This window comes from Schistocerca cancellata, chromosome 3 (assembly GCF_023864275.1).
Source record: "Schistocerca cancellata isolate TAMUIC-IGC-003103 chromosome 3, iqSchCanc2.1, whole genome shotgun sequence".
NCBI lineage: Eukaryota > Metazoa > Arthropoda > Insecta > Orthoptera > Acrididae > Schistocerca > Schistocerca cancellata.
Genome location: NC_064628.1, coordinates 5,566,709 through 5,588,522, shown reverse-complemented (window position 1 = coordinate 5,588,522; position 21,814 = coordinate 5,566,709). Strand labels below are relative to the sequence as shown.

General features: G+C 42.8%; 1 protein-coding gene across 1 annotated transcript in view; it reads right to left on the bottom strand.

Annotated features, from left to right (window-relative positions):
* Positions 1-21,814, bottom strand: part of LOC126175257 (uncharacterized) — a 189,573-nt gene that overhangs the window by 93,590 nt on the left and 74,169 nt on the right. Inside the window, exons 6-7 of the mRNA XM_049921899.1 lie at positions 7,774-7,871; positions 7,454-7,644 (exon numbers count right to left, since the gene is read on the bottom strand). Of these exons, the coding sequence (XP_049777856.1) occupies positions 7,454-7,644; positions 7,774-7,871 (289 nt within the window). The remainder of the gene's footprint in view (positions 1-7,453; positions 7,645-7,773; positions 7,872-21,814) is intronic.

The window sequence follows — 21,814 nt, the reverse complement described above, 5'->3', positions numbered from 1 at the left end:
AAAGGACATTGCTCATGAACAAGATAAAGATCCGATTTGGAAAGATATCAAAAGTAAATGGCATGAAAAGACACACACTCAGATTCGGCATTATTACCTGGTTAGAAACAACATACTCTTCAAACGCTGCACTGTTGATGACAAGCTATGGGTACTTTGCATTCCAGACGATTTTGTTAATAAGCTCATTTGGTACATTCATTTCAGCTACGCACATTTTGGTCCACGAAAATGTTATCATATTCTTCGAACGACTTGTTATTTTAACAATATGGAAAAGCGAATTCGAAGAGTCTTGTCTATTTGTAAACTTTGTCAAAAGGCGAAACCATCTACTATCTCACATCGTGCTCCGTTGTTTCCTATTATTCCTTCCAAATTAAAAGAATTTGCTGCTGTTGATCTCTTGGGACCCCTTGTCACAACATCGAATGGATTTTCGTACGTTCTAGTCGCTGTTGAACTTACTTCAAAATTTGTTTCTTTCACTCCGTTACGTAAAGCCACTGGACGGTCTGTATCCAACGCCTTTGTTAAAAATTTTTTACGTGAAGTTGGACACGTTAGTAAAGTCATTTCAGATAACGGACCGCAATTCAGATCTGCTGTTTGGTCACGCATGCTTCGGAATTATAAAATCAAACCTGTTTTTATTTCATTGTATTCACCACATTGTAACCCGTCTGAACGGATTATGAAAGAAATCAATAAGCTTTGCAGACTTTATTGTCACAGAAAGCATCAGCATTGGGACAGATATTTACACTTATTTCAAAATGTGCTGAATGAAATGCCTCATGATTCCACTGCTTTACCACCTACTCTTGTACTGAAGAATGTAGAACCTCCGAACAGAATCAGAGAGCTTGTACCTTTCCCGAATACACGTAAACTTCGACACAAAGACATAATTGATTTGGCTCTTAAAAATATAAAATCTGCAGCAGACAAAAGGAGAAAACTACACGGTAAAGCAAATGCAAAGAAATTATGTATTGGTCAGAAAGTTCTCATTAAAGCTCATTCATTGTCACATAAGAAGAAACACTTGAGTCACAAATTCTTTCTAGTTTACAATGGACCTTACAGAATCCGACGTATACCACATGATAATTGCGTTGAAGTTGAAACTCTTCGTACTAGGAAGAGTAAAGGTTTACACCACATTTCTCATGTAAAACCATTTATTGACAGATAATCTGCTTTTTAACTTAGTCTTTGCAATTTTCACTTCACGCTACTTGTACAATTTGTCACACTGAGAAACTGTTAACATGCAACATTTTGGTTTGCTTGAGAGTGGATTCAGGATTTGAAGTACTTTCTGTGAGATTCAAGATGACTTAGTATTTGGTTTCTTTGACAGCTACACGATTATATCACGATGTTACTAATGAGTGACAATTTACAATGTTGCTTTTGCGGTGTATCTGTTTTATATCTGCACAGTTTTTTCTGAATTCTTCTATAAAGTGAGACATGTTTTAGTGGTGACTTTTGTGCTATTGCTACAAGGAGACAGCCTTTTCCGTAGGACAACAATACGTTACAGCACAGTACTTTCCTCATCACGGCAATAAGCGTAATAACTAAGTTATCTATACGCAAAGCATTCCACTTTGTTTATCATGAGGTAAGTACATTGACTTCTGCAGAACTTAGCTTTCGGAGGACAATGACTACGACACTTCCCAGAGATTATCTTACAGCAAGACGCACATTTAGCGCTACAGGACACGTATTTAAGTGATTAATTTTGTACTTAAAACATTTATTTTTAAAGATTTTTGAATTACAAAGAAAGTTTTTCGTGATACATTTCATTCCATTGCTGTAATCTGTAACACATGAGGGTATAATTACAATAAACCTCAGGGGGGTACACGCCTACTTTGTGTACCATGTGTTTGGCAAGCACAAGGAGCCCTAGCTAATATGGTATTTGCTTATACAATTTAACACATCGGTACCATATTTCTCTAACACATAAATTACACACCTATCTGATCATTTAACAGAGAAACAAACATCCTTTTTACTACGTCAGTGACACATGTTTACGCCATTACAGAGTTGGATTACTTCACACTTAAGAAATTGTACTTTGTCTGTACTTTGTGCACTGTTCATATTTTTTTGGAACCATTGTGATACTATGAGAACTTTGAATGATGTATTTGGTAAGGGAGTATGATTTTAAAGTACGTTGGAGGCAGATGACACTTTTGACATGAGCAGAGAATTTTGTTAGGTTTTGAAATCATTGGAGGAAGCTACGACGTTTTTGACATTTGACTGAGGTGTTATGATGTTATTTTTACGACGACGATGTGTATTATGCTGTTGCGGTAAGTTTATGATCCATAAGCTGATGCTATATGAGTTATTTGATTATGCTATGTATCTGTTATGATGAAATATGGAAAAAGTGTCGACGAATAAGGTAAGGAATAATGAATAGAAGTTAGGGACTCTTGACTTGTGAAAAAGGATGTTGGAAACCAAGAATCGTACTTTAAGAGTTATGAAATGTATGTAAATGCGTGAATGTATTACAATGCCGACGAAAATTTTTTGGACTCTGTTATGTCAATTGGATTTTGTCTCTACAGATTTGTAACGCAAATTCTTGACCTGTGAAATATTTTTATATGAGACTGTCACTGTAGCGGAAACTACTGTCGTAAATATTTCCGTAAGAAAGTTAAGTGACCACCTGCACATAATGTGACGTGGGCACCCAGGTGTGTCAGACACCTGGAGAACAAGCCTTTTCAGACGCTCAGGTAGAAAAGAAAGCCATTAGGATGTGCCTTTCATCGCTAATGCGACACCCTCATTACTTAAAAATTTATGATATTTACTGAAATGCCTAACAAAATGACAAGAAATATTTTTACATCTGCACACCTGATTATGACAAGAGTCTTTGTACGAGAGTTGAGAGCAATTAACTTATGAAATGAAATGTCACATGACTACTGAATGACATTTTTATGCTTTGGTTTGTGTAATTGCTTATTTCATTTGATGTCTGGTTTCCAGCTGTGTTGCAGCATTGCTTTTATAAAATGAGATGCATTTGCTAATGTGAACTCTTTCTGTCAACAGATCTATTAAATGATAATTTTGTAATCCACATTCTTTAAAAAAGGAGCACTTGGAAAGGAAAGAACAATAAGAAGTAACTCGTAACAGTAACACTTAATTTTCTTTTCAGGTACATGGTAATATTTTTTTTTACAATAAGTTGTTATGGTGCACCACTTTAATTACATAGACATTAAGATGACCACTTTAATTACATAGACATTAAGATGTGAATATGCATTTCCCTTGTCTGCATTGTTGTTTTTACTGTAATATTTTTTCTGCTTGCGCTATGTCATGTTTAGGTATAAGTTGCTGCTGTTTGCCAGGCATAGTGTTATTGAATTTGACTTTTGCTAATTTATGCTGCTAGCTTTGCCAATTTGCATTTTTTGTCATTTCTGTTTGTGTTGATTTGTTGTGATGCTGCATTGCCTCGTCCCTTGGTATATATATCTGAGCTCAGTAGATTTAAGTTAGCTTAAGAGGGGGTAGACTATATAAGAAACTGACTATGGAGAATAGGTAAAGAATGAATTGCGAAGAAAGATTTGGGCCCCAATGAGTATTGTACAATCAGAAATAATTATTTTGAAAGAAATATGAATAGAATACAGGAAGGAGGTATAGGTAGGATTATCTTGGAAATAAATAATGAGGTAAGAAATATGTGAACACATAAATACAGAAAGCATGCTTGGATAGGATTTTTTTGGTGGAAGCAAAGGTTGAAATAAGACGAACGATCTATGGAATGAAGGGAGATCTCCAAGCAAAATACTGCAGTAAAACAAACCCTGTCCTTTCCTCTTTGCTGCTTTTTCCCAATATGTAATTGTGTGTTGTCCTTTCCTTTTGGTGTTATCCCACTATGTGTTTGGGTACCCGTGTGTATTTGTGTTTTTCCTGTCTTTATGTGTTTAGCTGATGAGAGCTATGTTGTAGAATTTTTCTAATACTCTGTTATTTTCTTTGTAAAGATGCTTAGATTTTATTTATTCTGTTTTGTTTTAATGCTCATGTGTGAAGTTGACGTTTCAAAAGTGATTCTGATCTTTTATGTATGTGCTCATGTCATCATTCCTGTAACACTGATGTATATGTTTATTTCTATTCTTTTGTAAAGCCCTATTACTACAAATATTATCTGTATTGTTATGTTTTTAATGATGTATTTTGTATCTTTGTAATTGTATTCTTATGTTATATAATTGTAATTGACACCAGTTCATCATATTATTAACTTGTCAGCATTCATTTCACTGCACACATTCTGTTGGTCATAGTATATGGACAATATGTGAGAAGTAGGGACTGTTAGTGTTTGCACGTGTGTTACTAATTCAGCAAGGGACTGGATAACAGCATTGCTGGTTCTAAGGACAATTCCAAAAACTTTGTGAGTGCACAAGTGGTGGTTATGGACTTGCTCTATTATCCGCAAGACTCTTCAATGGTGATTGTGCACCTGCACAGTCGCAACAGATGGCTGCTGGCCATCTCTACAAGGACTACAATGGGTCTGCACCTCTGGTGGCCCACCAATACCACAATCTCTACCAGGACTACAGTGGGTCTACTCTGTGATGACCTACCTACCAATATTCTTCGAAACATCGACTGACTCTGCTGTGGGTTTGCTCTGTTGTGGCCCATTACCTGTCAGCATGTCAAGAGTCAGCACTGTCTTACCGTTGGAAGGACAATACTACTTCTTCAAGACTGCATGGAAATCCACTACTTCCGTGTGCATTGTATTTTACTGCTCAGACTTTGAGCAAACAAACTGCAGGTTTACTCTTATGATGAATGATCAGGACTGTCTTTATTGACTGTGAAAAAAATTTTAGCTGTTGACCAACATTGTATCAATAAGTGTGTGCATTTGATATCGTTGTTATTGTAATTATGAAAAATTTTATCAAATCTTTATTGGCCACTGCCCAAAAATATTTTGTAAAATTTTTTGTGGGGAGCATGGGGGCTATGTAAGTAGGCTGTTTAGATTTTTATATGGGTAATGCCACGTAGCGCTCTATATGAAAATCACTGGCTGTGCTGTGTGCAGTATGTGGCTAGTTTGCATTGTTGTCTGCCATTGTTGTCATGAACTGCTACAGCTGGATGTGAACAGCGCGTAGCGTTGGGCAGTTGGAGGTGAGCCGCCAGCAGTGGTGGACGTGGGGAGAGAGATGGCGGAGTTTTGATAATCTGTAAGACTGAATGTCAATTATGAATATTAAGGTAAATACATTGTTTGTTCTCTATTAATATCTTTCATTTGCTAACTATCCCTATCAGTAGTTAGTACCTTCAGTAGTTTGAATCTTTTATTTAGCTGGCAGTAGTGGCGCTCGCTGTTTTGCAGTAGCTTGAGTAGCGAAGATTTTTGTGAGGTAAGTGATTTGTAAAAGGTATAGGTTAAAGTTAGTCAGGGCCATTGTTTTGTAGGGGTTATTGAAAGTCAGATTGCGTTGCGCTAAATAATATTGTGTGTCAGGTTAAGCACAGGCTTGTGTAATTGTTCTAAGTGGACGTTTCACATGTATAAATTGTTCTAAGGGGACGTTTCAATGGGTTTGCAGATAATAATACCCCGTAAATGGATTGTCGTACCCAGAATCCAGGCTTAATTCCAAATAAGCACCATTGGGATGAGTCTGGACATGAGCTTTGCTCCAGGCCTCCAGGCCCACTTTCTGTCTTAGAGAAGGTAGAAAGTGCGCCTCTTCAGATTCCTTCCTCTTGAGGAAGAATGGGCTGCCATTTCTGTGCATACCTTCAGACATCTCTTTGAAAGTGTCCCCAACAGAATTAAATCCATCATAAATGCGGAAGGTGGACACATCCCATATTAAGGTGCTCTAATAGGTGTCTGGATACTTTTGATCAGGTAGCACATAAGACTAGCGTAAGTACGAGGGTCACTCCAAAAGAAATGCACACTATTTTTGTGAAAATACAGTTTTCATTCTGCATGTGTGAAAGTTTTACAGTGTGTAGATACATTCTTCCCACTTGTTTTCAAACTTAGTTCAACGTGTTCCCGTGAGTGGCACCGTCACAGCATGTCTTCAAGATGGCAGCTACACTTGACGTTCGTCAGAACCAACGTGCTGTCATAGAATTCCTGTGCTGTGAAAACGAGTCGGTGGGAAGCATTCAGAAGAGGTTTAAAATGATGTATGGAGATGCCGCTGTCGATCGCAGTACAGTTAGTCGGTGGGCAAGCAGGTTACGTGATGAAACCGGGCACGGCAATATCGAGGATTTTCCCCGCAGCGGCAGGCCTCGTACTGCACACACTCCAGACAATGTGCAGAGAGGTAACGAATTGGTGACTGCTGACAGACGCATCACAGCGAACGAATTGCCACGCTGAGTTGGGATAGGGGAAGGAAGTGTTTGCAGAATACTGAAAGTGTTGGCGTTGAAAAAGGTTTGTGCCAGGTGGGTTCCCAGGATGTTGACAGTAGCTCACAAAGAAACAAGAAAAACGGCATGCAGCGAACTTTTGGAACAGTACGAGAATGGTAGAGATGAATTTCTTGGAAGAATTGTAACAGGTGATGAAACATGGCTCCATCATTTTTCACCAGAGACGAAGAGGCAATCATTGGAGTGGCATCATGCAAATTCACCCAAGAAAACAAATTCAGAACCACACCTTCTGCTAGAGAAGTTATGACTACGGTGTTTTTCGATTCCGAAGGACTCTTGCTTGTGGACATCGTGCCAAGTGAAACCACCATAAATTCTGATGCATATTTTGAAGAAACTTCAAGCTCGACTGAGTCGTGTTCGACCACATCGGCAAAGTCAGGATGTTTTGCTGTTACACGACAATGAACGGCCACATGTCAGTGAAAAAACCATGGAAGCGAACACAAAACTCGGTTGGACAAAACCGAAACACCCGCCTTCCAGTCCTGACCTAGCTATCGTCTCTTTGGGAAACTGAAAGACTCTCTTCGTGGAGCAGAGTTTGAAGATGATGACTCCCTTGTGCACGCTGCCAAACAGTGGCTCCAACAGGTTGGTCCAGAATTTTACCTTGAGGGTTTACAGGCGCTGGTTCCAAGATGGCGTAAGGCAGTTGAGAGGGATGGAAATTATGTGGAGAAATGAAAACATAGTTCCGTAAGGATGTATCTACACACTGTAAGACTTTCAAACATGTAGAACAAAAGATGGATTTAAAAAAAAAAAAGGTGTGCATTTCTTTTGGAGTGACCCTCATAACTACGACACACACTTGAAGATCCAGTTCGAGCAGGCATAGAGCATGTTGGTAGCCAGTTACCAAGCAACTGAGATACAAAAGAGCTGTCGGAGAGCTCTGAATACCTAGGGAACCACTGACCTGGCCACATGACGACGCCGTCGACGGTGCGCGGGTGGACAGGCGCGCCGTCGGCTGCGATGACGGAGAGCCGGTGGTGCTGGACGCTGAAGCGGAAGGGGCAGACGAGGCAGGTGGCGGCAATGAGCCTCAGGCGGTAGCGCCGGCCCGCCGCCACGTGGAGGCGCGCCAGCGGCGCCTGCGGCCACGGCCTCGACAGCCGGGGGCGGCGCGGCTCCGCCTGCAGCGGGTCGTGGTCGTGGTCGAGGCCGTGGTCATGGTCGAGGTCGAGGTCGAGGTCGTGATCGAGGTCGAGGTCGTGGCCGTGGTCGTGGTCGTGCCGCTGGCGACCTGGCGGCACGGCGGCCAGGGCGGCCTCCACCAGCCACGGCTCCAGCGGCCGCACCAGCGAAGCCAGCGACGGGCCCGGCACAGAGTCCTGCGCACCAGCGGCAGCACACGTCAGTCAAACTCCTGGGCGTCCAGACATGTCACAGCTACATTCTGGACTAATATGTTTAGGACGAGTGGTAGGGACAGAGCATCGAGTGACATTATACTGAGTGCACTATCAGAAAATTACCTCGAGCAATTAAACAGAGAACCGACTCGTCCAGATAACATCTTGGACCTACTGATAACAAACAGACCCGAACTTTTCGACTCTGTAAGTGCAGAACAGGGAATCAGTGATCACAAGGCCGTTGCAGCATCCCTGAACATGGAAGTTAATAGGAATATAAAAAAGGGAGGAAGGTTTATCTGTTTAGCAAGAGTAATAGAAGGAAGATTTCAGACTACCTAACAGATCAAAACGAAAATTTCTGATCCGACACTGACAATGTTGAGTGTTTATGGAAAAAGTTCAAGGCAATCGTAAAATGCGTTTTAGACAGGTACGTGCCGAGTAAAACTGTGAGGGACGGGAAAAACCCACCGTGGTACAACAACAAAGTTAGGAAACTACTGCGAAAGCAAAGAGAGCTTCACTCCAAGTGTAAACGCAGCCAAAACCTCTCAGACAAACAAAAGCTAAACGATGTCAAAGTTAGCGTAAGGAGAGCTATGCGTGAAGCGTTCAGTGAATTCGAAAGTAAAACTCTATGTACCAACTTGACAGAAAATCCTAGGAAGTTCTGGTCTTACGTTAAAACAGTAAGTGGATCGAAACAGCATATCCAGACACTCTGGGATGATCATGGCATTGAAACAGAGGATGACACGCGTAAAGCTGAAATACTAAACACCTTTTTCCAAAGCTGTTTCACAGACGAAGACCGCACTGCAGTTCCTTCTCTAAATCCTCGCACAAACGAAAAAATGGCTGACATCGAAATAAGTGTCCAAGGGATAGAAAAGCAACTGGAATCACTCAACAGAGGAAAGTCCACTGGACCTGACGGGATACCAATTCGATTCTACACAGAGTACGAGTAAGAACTTGGCCCCCCTTCTATCAGCCATGTACCGCAAGTCTCTAGAGGAACGGAAGGTTCCAAATGACTGGAAAAGAGCACAGGTAGTCCCAGTCTTCGAGAAGGGTCGTCGAGCGGATGCGCAAAACTATAGACCTATATCTCTGACGTCGATCTGTTGTAGAATTTTAGAACATGTTTTTTGCTCGTGTGTCATGCCGTTTTTGGAAACCCAGAATCTACTCTGAAGGAATCAACATGGATTCCTGAAACAGCGATCGTGTGAGACTCAACTGGCTTTATTTGTTCATGAGACCCAGAAAATATTAGATACAGGCTCCCAGCTAGATGCCATTTTCCTTGACTTCCGGAAGGCGTTCGATACAGTTCCGCACTGTCGCCTGATAAACAAAGTAAGAGCCTGCGGAATATCAGACCAGCTGTGTGGCTGGATTGAAGAGTTTTTAGCAAACAGAACACAGCATGTTGTTCTCAATGGACAGACGTCTACAGACGTTAAAGTAACCTCTGGCGTGCCACAGGAGAGTGTTATGCGACCACTGCTTTTCACAATATACATAAATGACCTAGTAGATAGTGTCGGAAGTTCCATGCGGCTTTTCGCGGATGATGCTGTAGTATACAGAGAAGTTGCAGCATTAGAAAATTGTAGCGAAATGCAGGAAGATCTGCAGCGGATAGGCTCTTGGTGCAGGGAGTGGCAACTGACCCTTAACATAGACAAATGTAATGTATTGCGAATACATAGAAAGAACGATCCTTTATTGTATGATTACATGATAGCGGAACAAACACTGGTAGCAGTTACTTCTGGAAAATATCTGGTAGTATGCGTACGGAACGATTTGAAGTGGAATGATCATATAAAATTAATTGTTGGTAAGGCAGGTACCAGGTTGAGTTTCATGGGAGAGTCGTTAGAAAATGTAGTCCAGCAACAAAGGAGGTGGCCTACAAAACACTCGTTAGACCTATACTTGAGCTTTTCTCATTAGTGTGGGATCCGTACCACATCGGGTTGACGGAGGAGATAGAGAAGATCTAAAGAAGAGCGGCGCGTTTCGTCACAGTGTTATTTGGTAATCGTGATAGCGTGACGGAGATGTTTAGCAAACTCAAGTGGCAGACACTGCAAGAGAGGCGCTCTGCATCACGGTGTAGCATGCTGTCCAGGTTTCGGGAGGGTGCGTTCCTGGATGAGGTATCGAATATATTGCTTCCCCCTACTTATACCTCCCGAGGAGATCACGAATGTAAAATTAGAGAGATTAGAGCGCGCCCGGAGGTTTTCCGCAAGTCGTTCTTCCCGCGAACCATACGCGACTGGAACAGAAAAGGGGGGTAATGACAGTGGCACGTAAAGTGCCCTCCGCCACACACCGTTTGGTGGTTTGCGGAGTATAAATGTAGATGTAGATGTAGATGTAGAATATTACCGTTTTCGTTCTAGTTATCTACACTGCTTGCCGTGATGACTGGGTGTTGTGTGCTGTCCTTAGGTTAGTTAGGTTTAAGTAGTTCTAAGTTCTAGGGGACTGATGACCATAGATGTTAAGTCCCATAGTGTTCAGAGCCATTTGAACCATTTGAACCACACTGCTTGCCAGAAGAAGCAAAGCACACAGAATACATGATCGGAGGCCGGTTTAACTTCATACACACCATTGGTGCGGATGTACACTGAGGGGACGTTATGGGAGAGCGATATGTACATATACAGATGGCGGTAGTGTCACATACACAAGGTATAACATCTACATCTACATCTACGTGATTACTGTGCTAATCACAATAAAGTGCCTGGCAGAGGGTTCAATGAACCATCTTGAAGCTGAGTCTCTACCGTTCCATTCTCGAATAGCACACGAGAGAAACGAGCACTTAAATTTTTCTGTGTAAGCGCTGATTTCTCTTATCTTATCGTGATGATCATTTCTCCCTATGTAGGTGGGTTCCAACAGAATGTTTTCGCAATCGGAGGAGAAAACTGGTGATTGATATTTCATGAGAAGATCCCGTCGCAACGGAAATCGCCTTTGTTTTAATTACTGCCACATCAATTCACGTATCATGTCTGTGGAACGATCTCCCCTATTTCGCAATCATACAAAACGAGCTGCCCTTCTTTGTACTTTTTCGATGCCATCCGTCAGTCCCACCTGATGCGGATCCCACACCGCACAGCAGTACTCGAGAATAGGGCGGACAAGCGTGGTGTTAAGCAGTCTCTTTAGTAGACCTGTTGCACCTTCTAAGTGTTCTGCCAATGAATGGCAATCTCTACCCGCAACATTATCTATGTGATCCTTCCAATTTAGGTTATTTGTAATTGTAATCCCTAAGTATTTAGTTGAATTTAGAATCTTCAGATTTGTGTGACTTATGGCGTAATCGAAATTTAGCGGATTTTCTTTAGTACTGAGTGAACAACTTCACACTCTTCTTTATTCAGGGTCAATTGCCACTTTTCGCACCATACAGATATCTTATCTAAAACATTTTGTAATTCATTTTGGTCATCTGATGACTTTACGAGACGGTAAAGGACAGCATCATCAGCAAACAATCTACGACGGCTACTCAGATTGTCTCCTATGTCGTTAATACAGATCAGGAACAATAGACGGCCTATAACACTTCCTTGGGGAACACCGGATACTACTTCTGTTTTACTCGATGATGTCCGTCTATTACTACTAATTGTGACGTTTCTGACAGGAAATCACGAATCCAGTCGCACAACTGAGGCGACACTCCGTAGGCACGCAGTTTGGTTAGAAGACCCTTGTGAGGAACGGTGTCGAAAACCTTCTGGAAATCTGAAAATATGGAATCAATTTGATATCCCCTGTCGATAGCAATTTTTACTTCATGAGTAAAAAGAACTAGTTGTGTTCCGCGAGAACGATATTTTGTGAATCCGTGCTGACTGTGTGTCAATAAATCGTTTTCGTCGAGGTACTTCACAATGTTCGAACACAGTATATGTTCCAAAACCCTACTGCAAATCGACGTTAGTGATATAGGCCTGTAATTCAACGGATTACTTCTACTTCGCTTTTTGGGTATTGGTGTGACTTGAGCAATTTCGCGGTCTTTACGTACAGATCTTTCTGTGAGTGAGCAGTTGTATATAATTTCTAAATATGGACCTATTGTATCAGCATACTCTGAGAGGAACCTGACTGACATACAATGTTGACCGGAAGCTTTGCTTTCATTAAGTGATTTAAGCTGCTTTGCGACACCGAGGATATCTATTTTTATGTTTCTCATCTTGGCAGTTGTTCTTGACTGAAATTCAAGAATCTTTAGTCTTCTTTTGTGAAGGAGTTTCGTAAAACCGTGTTTAATAACTCTGCTTTAGTGGCACTGTCATCAGTGACTTCACCGTTGTTATCGCGTGGTGAAGGTATAAAAGGCCAGTCCATTGGCGGAGCTGACAGTTATACTCAAGCGATCCATGTGAAAGAGTTTCCAACATAATTATGGCCACATGATGGGAATTAACAAATTTCGAACGCGGAATGGTAGTCGGAACTGGACATTTCAAAAATCGCTCGGGGAATTCAATATTCCGAGATCCACAGTGTTGAGAGTGTGCAGAGAACACCACAATTCAGCCATTACCTCTCACCACGGACAATGCAGTGGCTGACAGTTTTCACTTAACGATCGAGAGCAGCGGCGTTTGCGTAGAGTTGTCAGTGCTAATAGACAAGCAACACTGAGTTAAATAAGCGCAGAAACCAATGTGGGACGTACGACAAACGTATCAGGTGGGACAGTACGGTGAAATTGGTGTTAAAGGGTTATGATAGCAGACAACCGGTGCGAGTGGCATTGCTGAGAGCACATTACCTACAGCGCCTCTCCTGAGCATGTGACCATATGGGTTGCACCGTACTCGACTGGAAAACCATGACCCGGTCAGATGAGTCCCGATTTCAGTTTGTGAGACCTAATGGTAGTGTTGGAGTGTGGCGGCGGCCCCACAAACCCATGGATCCAAGTTGTCAATAAGGCACTGTGCCATCTGCTGGTGCCTCCATAAATGTGTGGGCTGTGTTCACATCGAGTAGACCAGGTCCTCTACTCCAACTGAACCGATCATTGACTCGAAAAGAAAATAAATTGGAAATTTGTGGAAAGTTCCTATGAGACCAAACTGCTGACGTCATCGGAACCTAGGCTTACGCACTACTTAATCTACACTCCTGGAAATGGAAAAAAGAACACATTGACACCGGTGTGTCAGACCCACCATACTTGCTCCGGACACTGCGAGAGGGCTGTACAAGCAATGATCACACGCACGGCACAGCGGACACACCAGGAACCGCGGTGTTGGCAGTCGAATGGCGCTAGCTGCGCAGCATTTGTGCACCGCCGCCGTCAGTGTCAGCCAGTTTGCCGTGGCATACGGAGCTCCATCGCAGTCTTTAACACTGGTAGCATGCCGCGACAGCGTGGACGTGAACCGTATGTGCAGTTGACGGACTTTGAGCGAGGGCGTATAGTGGGCATGCGGGAGGCCAGGTGGACGTACCGCCGAATTGCTCAACACGTGGGGCGTGAGGTCTCCACAGTACATCGATGTTGTCGCCAGTGGTCAGCGGAAGGTGCACGTGCCCGTCGACCTGGGACCGGACCGCAGCGACGCACGGATGCACGCCAAGACCGTAGGATCCTACGCAGTGCCGTAGGGGACCGCACCGCCACTTCCCAGCAAATTAGGGACACTGTTGCTCCTGGGGTATCGGCGAGGACCATTCGCAACCGTCTCCATGAAGCTGGGCTACGGTCCCGCACACCGTTAGGCCGTCTTCCGCTCACGCCCCAACATCCTGCAGCCCGCCTCCAGTGGTGTCGCGACAGGCGTGAATGGAGGGACGAATGGAGACGTGTCGTCTTCAGCGATGAGAGTCGCTTCTGCCTTGGTGCCAATGATGGTCGTATGCGTGTTTGGCGCCGTGCAGGTGAGCGCCACAATCAGGACTGCATACGACCGAGGCACACAGGGCCAACACCCGGCATCATGGTGTGGGGAGCGATCTCCTACACTGGCCGTACACCACTGGTGATCGTCGAGGGGACACTGAATAGTGCACGGTACATCCAAACCGTCATCGAACCCATCGTTCTACCATTCCTAGACCGGCAAGGGAACTTGCTGTTCCAACAGGACAATGCACGTCCTCATGTATCCCGTGCCACCCGACGTGCTCTAGAAGGTGTAAGTCAACTACCCTGGCCAGCAAGATCTCCGGATCTGTCCCCCATTGAGCATGTTTGGGACTAGATGAAGCGTCGTCTCACGCGGTCTGCACGTCCAGCACGAACGCTGGTCCAACTGAGGCGCCAGGTGGAAATGGCATGGCAAGCCGTTCCACAGGACTACATCCAGCATCTCTACGATCGTCTCCATGGGAGAATAGCAGCCTGCATTGCTGGGAAAGGTGGATATACACTGTACTAGTGCCGACATTGTGCATGCTCTGTTGCCTGTGTCTATGTGCCTGTGGTTCTGTCAGTGTGATCATGTGATGTATCTGACCCCAGGAATGTGTCAATAAAGTTTCCCCTTCCTGGGACAATGAATTCACGGTGTTCTTATTTCAATTTCCAGGAGTGTAACTTAAACTAACTTACGCTAAGGACAAGACACTCTCACGTGCCCAAAGAGGACTCAAACCTTCGACAGGGGGAGCCGCACGAACCGTGACAAGACGCCTTAGACCGCACGGCTCCCCAGTTCGGCGATTGTAAATGGTTAAATTTCGCTACCTGAAGACTATTTGCAGTCATTCATGGACTTCAGGCTCCCAAAAAACAATTGAATGGTTATGGATGGCAGCACGTCATGGATAGGGCGACAGTTGTTCGCAGTTGGTTTGAAGAATATTCTGGACATGATCTGGCCACCCAGATTGTCCGACATGAATCCCATCGAATTTTTATGGGACATAATCGATAGCTCAGTTCGTGCAGATATACTGCACCGGCAACACTTCCGCAATTAAGGATGGCGAAAGAAGCACCATGGCTCGGTATTTCTGCAGGGACGTTCCAACGGCTTGGTGACTCCATGCCACCTCGAGTTGCTACACAGCACCCCCCCCGCCCCAAATCCCCGTCGAGTGTATCCTCTCCTCCCCTTGCCTCCTTCGTCGTCGTCGCCGGTAGCGCTTGTGGTTTGTTGGTTTGGTTCTCTCTTCTTTCTTCTTTACACGCTTGGCAAATCCTCAGGCTCGTAAGTTCGAGGAAGTGGGGTAGGGGAACATCTTCTTATCTTTCCGGAATCAAGATATACAACAAAACATTAAGAACTTCCAATTTATAGCCTTCGTTTCGAGTACGGCAAGAAACGAAAAAAAATAACTGTCTCTTTTTTGACAAAAGTGATAACATCGATGGAAAATTGTAGTTCCTACAGTTGGTCGTGTACTGAAATGAGACGCAACACATGAATTGTCTTTTCATGTAACTGCAGTTTATTGAGGTCCCGAGTTGGCTAAAAAAATCACATTCATTCTGAACTCAATCATAATTAATGCCAATTTTTATAGTGTTCGCCTGTGTGTGTAGGGGATTTTCAACTTATAACTCAGTTCCGGCTACACGTAACGCAAGACTGTTCATACTTTGCTATGCAACCATACAATCAAATCTAATTCCCGAAATTTGGCTTTTCTCTCGCTAATTGATTATCTTTCGTAATAGTTAACTAAAAGTCAGTTCACAATCATATGCTTTCTCAAAACAACTTCCGATCTAATTATTATCAGTAAGTCTACATTGATGCTGTAGCTGGATCCCTTGTAACATACGTCGCGCCTCGCTGACAAAGTCCGCAAGATGTGACCTTTGTTTGGACAGCTAACGTATTCCTTTTTGGTTCCCTCTCTCTTCTCCCTTTACCACTCAAAGGACTCAATAATTAATTAGAATTGTCCTCTATGCAATCAATTAGGACTAAAAAACGAAATTCACTTATCGCGCACCGGAGTAACTTGATAGAGTGCTAACATCTCTGTCTTTTTCAAAGAAAAAGTATACTTCTTCATGGTGAAGTCAATGTCAAATCACTATTACATCACTGTAAATACGATATAATAGTCATATGAATTTTACTCATATCACACATAATTATTTCAAAAGCTTTTCAAATAAATAATCGAATTAAAAACCACAAATATTAGTATCGGAGATAGATACAATACGTTTCGATATATCAAAAAAAAAAAAAATTGGATTCAGCGTGTCGTCACGCTTTAAGACTTGCTGTTTTTCTACCAACCCAACATGACACTACCCGTTTCTCCGAATCGAAACTTCGCTGTTAAATTACTTTCCGGGCACTTCTTACTTTTACCACGATTGACACCTTATGTAAGGTTACACGAGTTGCTGCGCTATGCCGGGCAAAAGAAGATCCGACACGATATTAGGACGTATCCCATGACTTCTGTGACATCAGTGTAAATCATCAGAGTTGCAATTTTCTGTGACAGCCAGTATGGCGACTAGAGTGTATTATTGTTGTTCGTGCTTAATGTTGTTACCAGGCCTGGTAAGTTATATGAGGTTGCATGAAGAGTGTCAGATGTTCAGTGATTAAAGACTCGGAAATGCCACGCACTCCCGTGAGACAGCGTTATCAGCACCTGACAGGGTTTAAAAGGTGCCTCATCATGTGTCTCCATTTCGCTGGCTGGTCAAATCATGCAATACCCAAATTTGTAGGGAAATCGTATGTGATAGTCGCCCGACGTTGGACTGCATGGAAATGTGGAGACAGGTTCACTCATTGTCAAGGTTAAGGTCAACCACGTGTGAGCACCACAAGGGAGGATTAGCATGCTGTGCATCAGGCATATTATACTGCCTTCACATCTGTGCATGCCATCTGAGAACAAGTAGCGGACTCTATTGAACAATCTATGTCACCCTCAACCATTGCTCAAAGACTAGGAGCAACCAGGCTGCGAAATTACCGTCCCATGAATAGATTGTTGTTAACACCTCAACAAGAACAGCTGCATTTGAGGTGGGTCTTGAATGGCAAACATAGACTGCTGATGAATGGTGTCGCATTGTGTTCAGTGATGAATTGCAGCTGCACACTACCAAAGACGACCAACATCGGTGAGCATAGCGAGCGACCTGGGGAGATGTTTTGAGATGTAGAACAGTGTTATTCCTGGCGTTATGGTATGGGGAACCACTGGGTGTGACCACAGGTTACGGCTGGTAGTAATTAAGGGGACCCAGACGGCACACAAGAGTGTGTCATGGACACTTTGCATTCTCCTGTGTCACCTCTCAGGCAACAGTATCGTGGTGTCATTTTTCAACAGTACAAAACTTGTCCACACATGGTACGTTTCCCCATCAACTGTCTGCTTGATGGAGAGGTACTCCAGTGGCCAACAAAATCCCCTGATCTGTCAATGATAGAACGTGCATGGGGCCAGCTCGCATGTCAACCCTTTCTCAGCGCCAGTATCCGAGTTGCCAAGGACCACTTACAGTTGAGCGCCAGCTTGATTCTGGGGTCGATATAAAGGCTTTAGGCCACCCTTCCCAATCTAATCACAGCATGTATCCAGGTCATAGGAGGGTACAATGTTATACTAGTAAGTGGGCCTATACTCTCAAGTTCTTTGTAAATTTGACTAATTTTGTAACTGCTGATATAACATCAAATATCTAAGGTTGAATAACAAGTATACTGTCTTTGTTCTACTGTTACTGTATGTGTATGCGCCCTCTGCGACAACAGTCATATCTAGAACCTGCTGCTGTACAATCCCATATTTAGGAAAGCTGTCTGACAAATTAGCTAAACCCTCACATCCTGCAACAACAAAACTTCATTTTATGTAAGAGGCATTACAGTCCATATTCTGTTCAACAGCAGGGACAAAACAGAGTTATTAAGTAACAGTGGTGTTTTTAAAATCACTTGTAATGGCTGCAACAAACTGTGTAAGTAGCCTGTTTATATGTTTGTATGTTGGCAGCGCGACAGACTGCATTAATAACTCTGACAGCGATGTGTGCGCCCTCTTTAAGAGACTGTGTGGCTGGTCGGACTCGCAGTTGGAGGTAAATGGCCAGCAGTGATGGAGGTTGGAAGTTTATAGTTAGCAGAGATGGAGGTTAGAGGTCTGCAGTGTTAGCGCGAGGGGGCGGTCTGGACGTGTCCGTCATAGAGATTTAAAACTATTGACAATTATATAATTTTTTGGAACTGGATGTCACGGACGATTATATATTTTTTAAACCGGATGTCACATTATTAAGGTAAAATTTACTAAATACATTGTTTGTTCTCTATCAAAATCTTTCATTTGCTAACTATGCCTATCAGTAGTTAGAGCCTTCAGTAGTTAGGATCTTTTATTTAGCTGGCAGTATTGGCGCTCGCTGTATTGCAGTAGTTCCAGTAACGAAGATTTTTCGTGAGGTAAGTGTCTTACGAAATGTATGGGTTATCGTTAGGATTTCTTCTAATTCAGGGCTATTCTTTTGTGTTAATTATTTGAGCAGTCAGATTGTGTATGAGTTGTATTTGTCACGAATAATTTTGCAGGTCAGATATGAAATGATAAAGACAAGCAAAGTGACAGTACGTTCAGTTTCACTCAGCAGTTCCAGAATTAAATTAAGAAGTTTCACCTTCCCAGTTATTGCAATTTAAGTAAAAAAAACTATTAAACGAAGAAGTTTCAACTGTATATTTTTCAGACATGCAGGGCCATAACAGCTAGGCTGATTAAACAAGACTGCAGCTGGAAATTGCGTAAGTCAGACTCCATCTTTGCCAAACATGTGCTGAAGGAAGGACACAAATACCAAATCCAAACAGAAGTACTACACGTAGCCAACAAAGGAGAAAACAAAGCGTGTTAGAAGCACTTGAGATAAACAGACACTTAGCCCAAAATCTCTAGCTGGTTCTAAATGATCATGTACAGCTGAGCACATTACCACTTTTAAGCTTCACATGATGCTATCAACCAGTCACATACCCACAAACCGCCACAATGAACATAATGCTGCCTATTCCTATTCCTTAGCCCATAAACTTCTACAATATAACTTGTAATACTTCTCTGCCGTATATTTTAACCATGTACTATGTTCAATACAGTCCACTGAATAAAAATATTATTGACAATGTAAAATATGTTTGTTTCTCAACAAAAGTTGCGAATGCTCAGTTACAGCATCATAACCATTTATTCTGTAATAACGTAAGATTATATATTCTAATTATTGTGTATAATACTGTCCATTGCTTAGAGTTTGGTTTCCATTGAAAAAAAAAAGGTTTCTTGCACAACATAAATGAAAAGTATTCATTTTAACAGTATCTCAGAAAATAAAATCAATTTAACCTGTAATATTCCGTACTTTAATTATTTATTGGACTTAACAATAGCCATTGTGTAAAATGTAATTTCAAAATTAAGAAAGAAGTTCGGTGCACAACACGCTATGCAAGTCATTGTATCTTCACCTATAATGTTTTAATGTTTGGTTACCTAAAAACCAGTGTCCCTTCCAGACACTAGACACTTGTTTCCTGAAGATGGCCTAATAAGCCGAAAACTGGTTCGAAATAAACAAAAATCAGTAGAAGAAAAACTGTGTACTTGTTATTCAACCCTAAGTATGGAACTGCTCTACCAAGAAGTACCGGAAGAATCCATAAATAACATCAGATATTCTTTCAACCCGTGAATTTTCATTTCGTTTCGTCCTCAGCTTCTGGCTGCTTCATTCTTTTGCCAGGCGTTGTATCTGCAAACCGCATTGCTAAATTCATCTACTTAACAACACCGAAACTTGAGGTCAACGAGTAAACGTGACCCCTTTAAACAGTGCGCTGACAGTAGCTGCCATAAGAATCGATTATTACGCAGTTGATAAATAAAAAAATATAATAGTTCGTCCCACCGCCAAATTTCTATACCATCGATACGAGCAATCACAAAGCTTTTCATTCCGAAAAATTCTAATTATTGGCCTGTTAGCGGAACTTAAGGTATGAGGGCGGCTCGTTGTTCGTGTCTGGATAGTTCAGTCGATAGGAAGATTGTTCACGAAAGGCACGGTTCCGCATAGAAGCCCTGATCCGGTGTGCAGTTTTAATCTGTCAGGATGTTTAAAAACAGCGCACATTCCGCTCCGGGGTGAAGTATTCACTGTAGAAGTGGTAATCAGCCTGCAAATGAAAGCCGCAGACACGCATACCGAGGGCTCAGTACTTGTAATATACCATTTGCTGACAATGCCTGTGTGCTATTTCTGTGGCTATTGTCTGTGAAAGGGCCAGTTTCTGGTGGGGGGGGGGGAGGGGGAGGGTGTTTCTACAGCGTGGAACTGATGTGTCGGTCTCTCCTTAATCCTCATAAGTGGGCAGAGATCTTGGCAGGCGGGGCTGGCTGACTTAAGGTCGAGTGATATGATGATCGGCGTTTTCCAACACTTGCAGGAAAACTTCTGAAAGTGCTTAACAGGAAGTAGCACATTACAGAAGCACTGTAGGCGGGAACAGGAAATGGCCAATTAGAATGCGCCTGATTCGGATTGGCTGGAATTACCAAATGTTAAACAATTTCGTGGAGTGGACTGGAGGTGGCGAAAACGAGCTGTACGAGGTGCGAAAATAAAGTAATGAGAGTGATTTTCTTTGCAAGATGTGGCAACCCTGCAGGCTTGTGTAGCCACAACATCTTTGACCTCGGTCTATAAGCTGCTTCTAGTCCAAACAGCACATCGACGCAACTGGTCAGTCCTGAGAAGTGACGCGCGGCATTAGCCGAGCGGTCTCAGGCGCTGCCGTCATCGACTGTACGGCTGGTCCCGGCGGAGGTTCGAGTCCTCCCTCGGGCATGGGTGTGTGTGTTTGTCCTTAGGATAATTCAGGTTAAGTAGTGTGTAAGCTTAGGGACTGATGACCTTACCAGTTAAGACCATTAAGATTTCACACACATTTGAACAATTAGTCCTGAGAAGTGCTATAATAAGTTAACACGTGTTAGTGTCTCTCGTCACGGAAATGTAACCACATAATACTGCGCAACGAAATGGCATTTCTTTTTGCGTTAAATTGGGAGAAAACGCGATGAAAACTTACAGTAAGCTTCAGAAGGCTTTTGGAGAGGAGGTTATGTCAAGAGCTCAAGTTTTTCGTTGGCATTAAATGTTTAGTGAAGGCAGAATGAATGTTGAAGATGAAGACCGCAGTGGACGACCAGCAACCTGCTTGTGTGCTTCTTTGATTCCAAGGGAATTGTTCATAAAGAGTGGGTGCCTCCTGGACAAACAGTTAACCAATACTACTACAAAGAAATTTTAGAAAGACTTCGTAAAAGAGTTCTTCGAGTTCGTGCCAACATTGCTGATAATTGGATTCTACATCACGATAATGCGCCATCCCATACTGCTCTGTCAGCACAGCAATTTTTACCCTCAAGACAAATTTCAGTAACACCACGGCCACCTTATTCACGAGATATCGCTCCGAGCGACTTTTTTCTATTTCCAGGAGTCAACACGGCGGTCAAGGTACACCATTTTCAAACAACACAAGATGTCCAAAAAGCTGTGACGAGGGTCTTGGTGGATATTACAGGAGATGAGTTCGAGAAATGTCACCGTCAATGGCAGAAGCGCTGGAAAAAGTGTGTGCAATCAAAAGGGAACTACTTTGAAGGAGACAAAACTAAACTTGACTTAAACGGTAAGCAACATTTTTTTTCACGTCAGCCTCATTACTTTATTGTCGCACCTCGTAGAAGTCGTGTGTCGTAGAGGATGGAGGCCGTATTTTCGTAGTGCCCTTCAGAAGCTGGCACAGGGTATCTTCCATAATCAGTAGAGTTATTTCTTGCAGTAAGTGAAACTGAAAGAGTTCGAAAGTGCGTTCCGT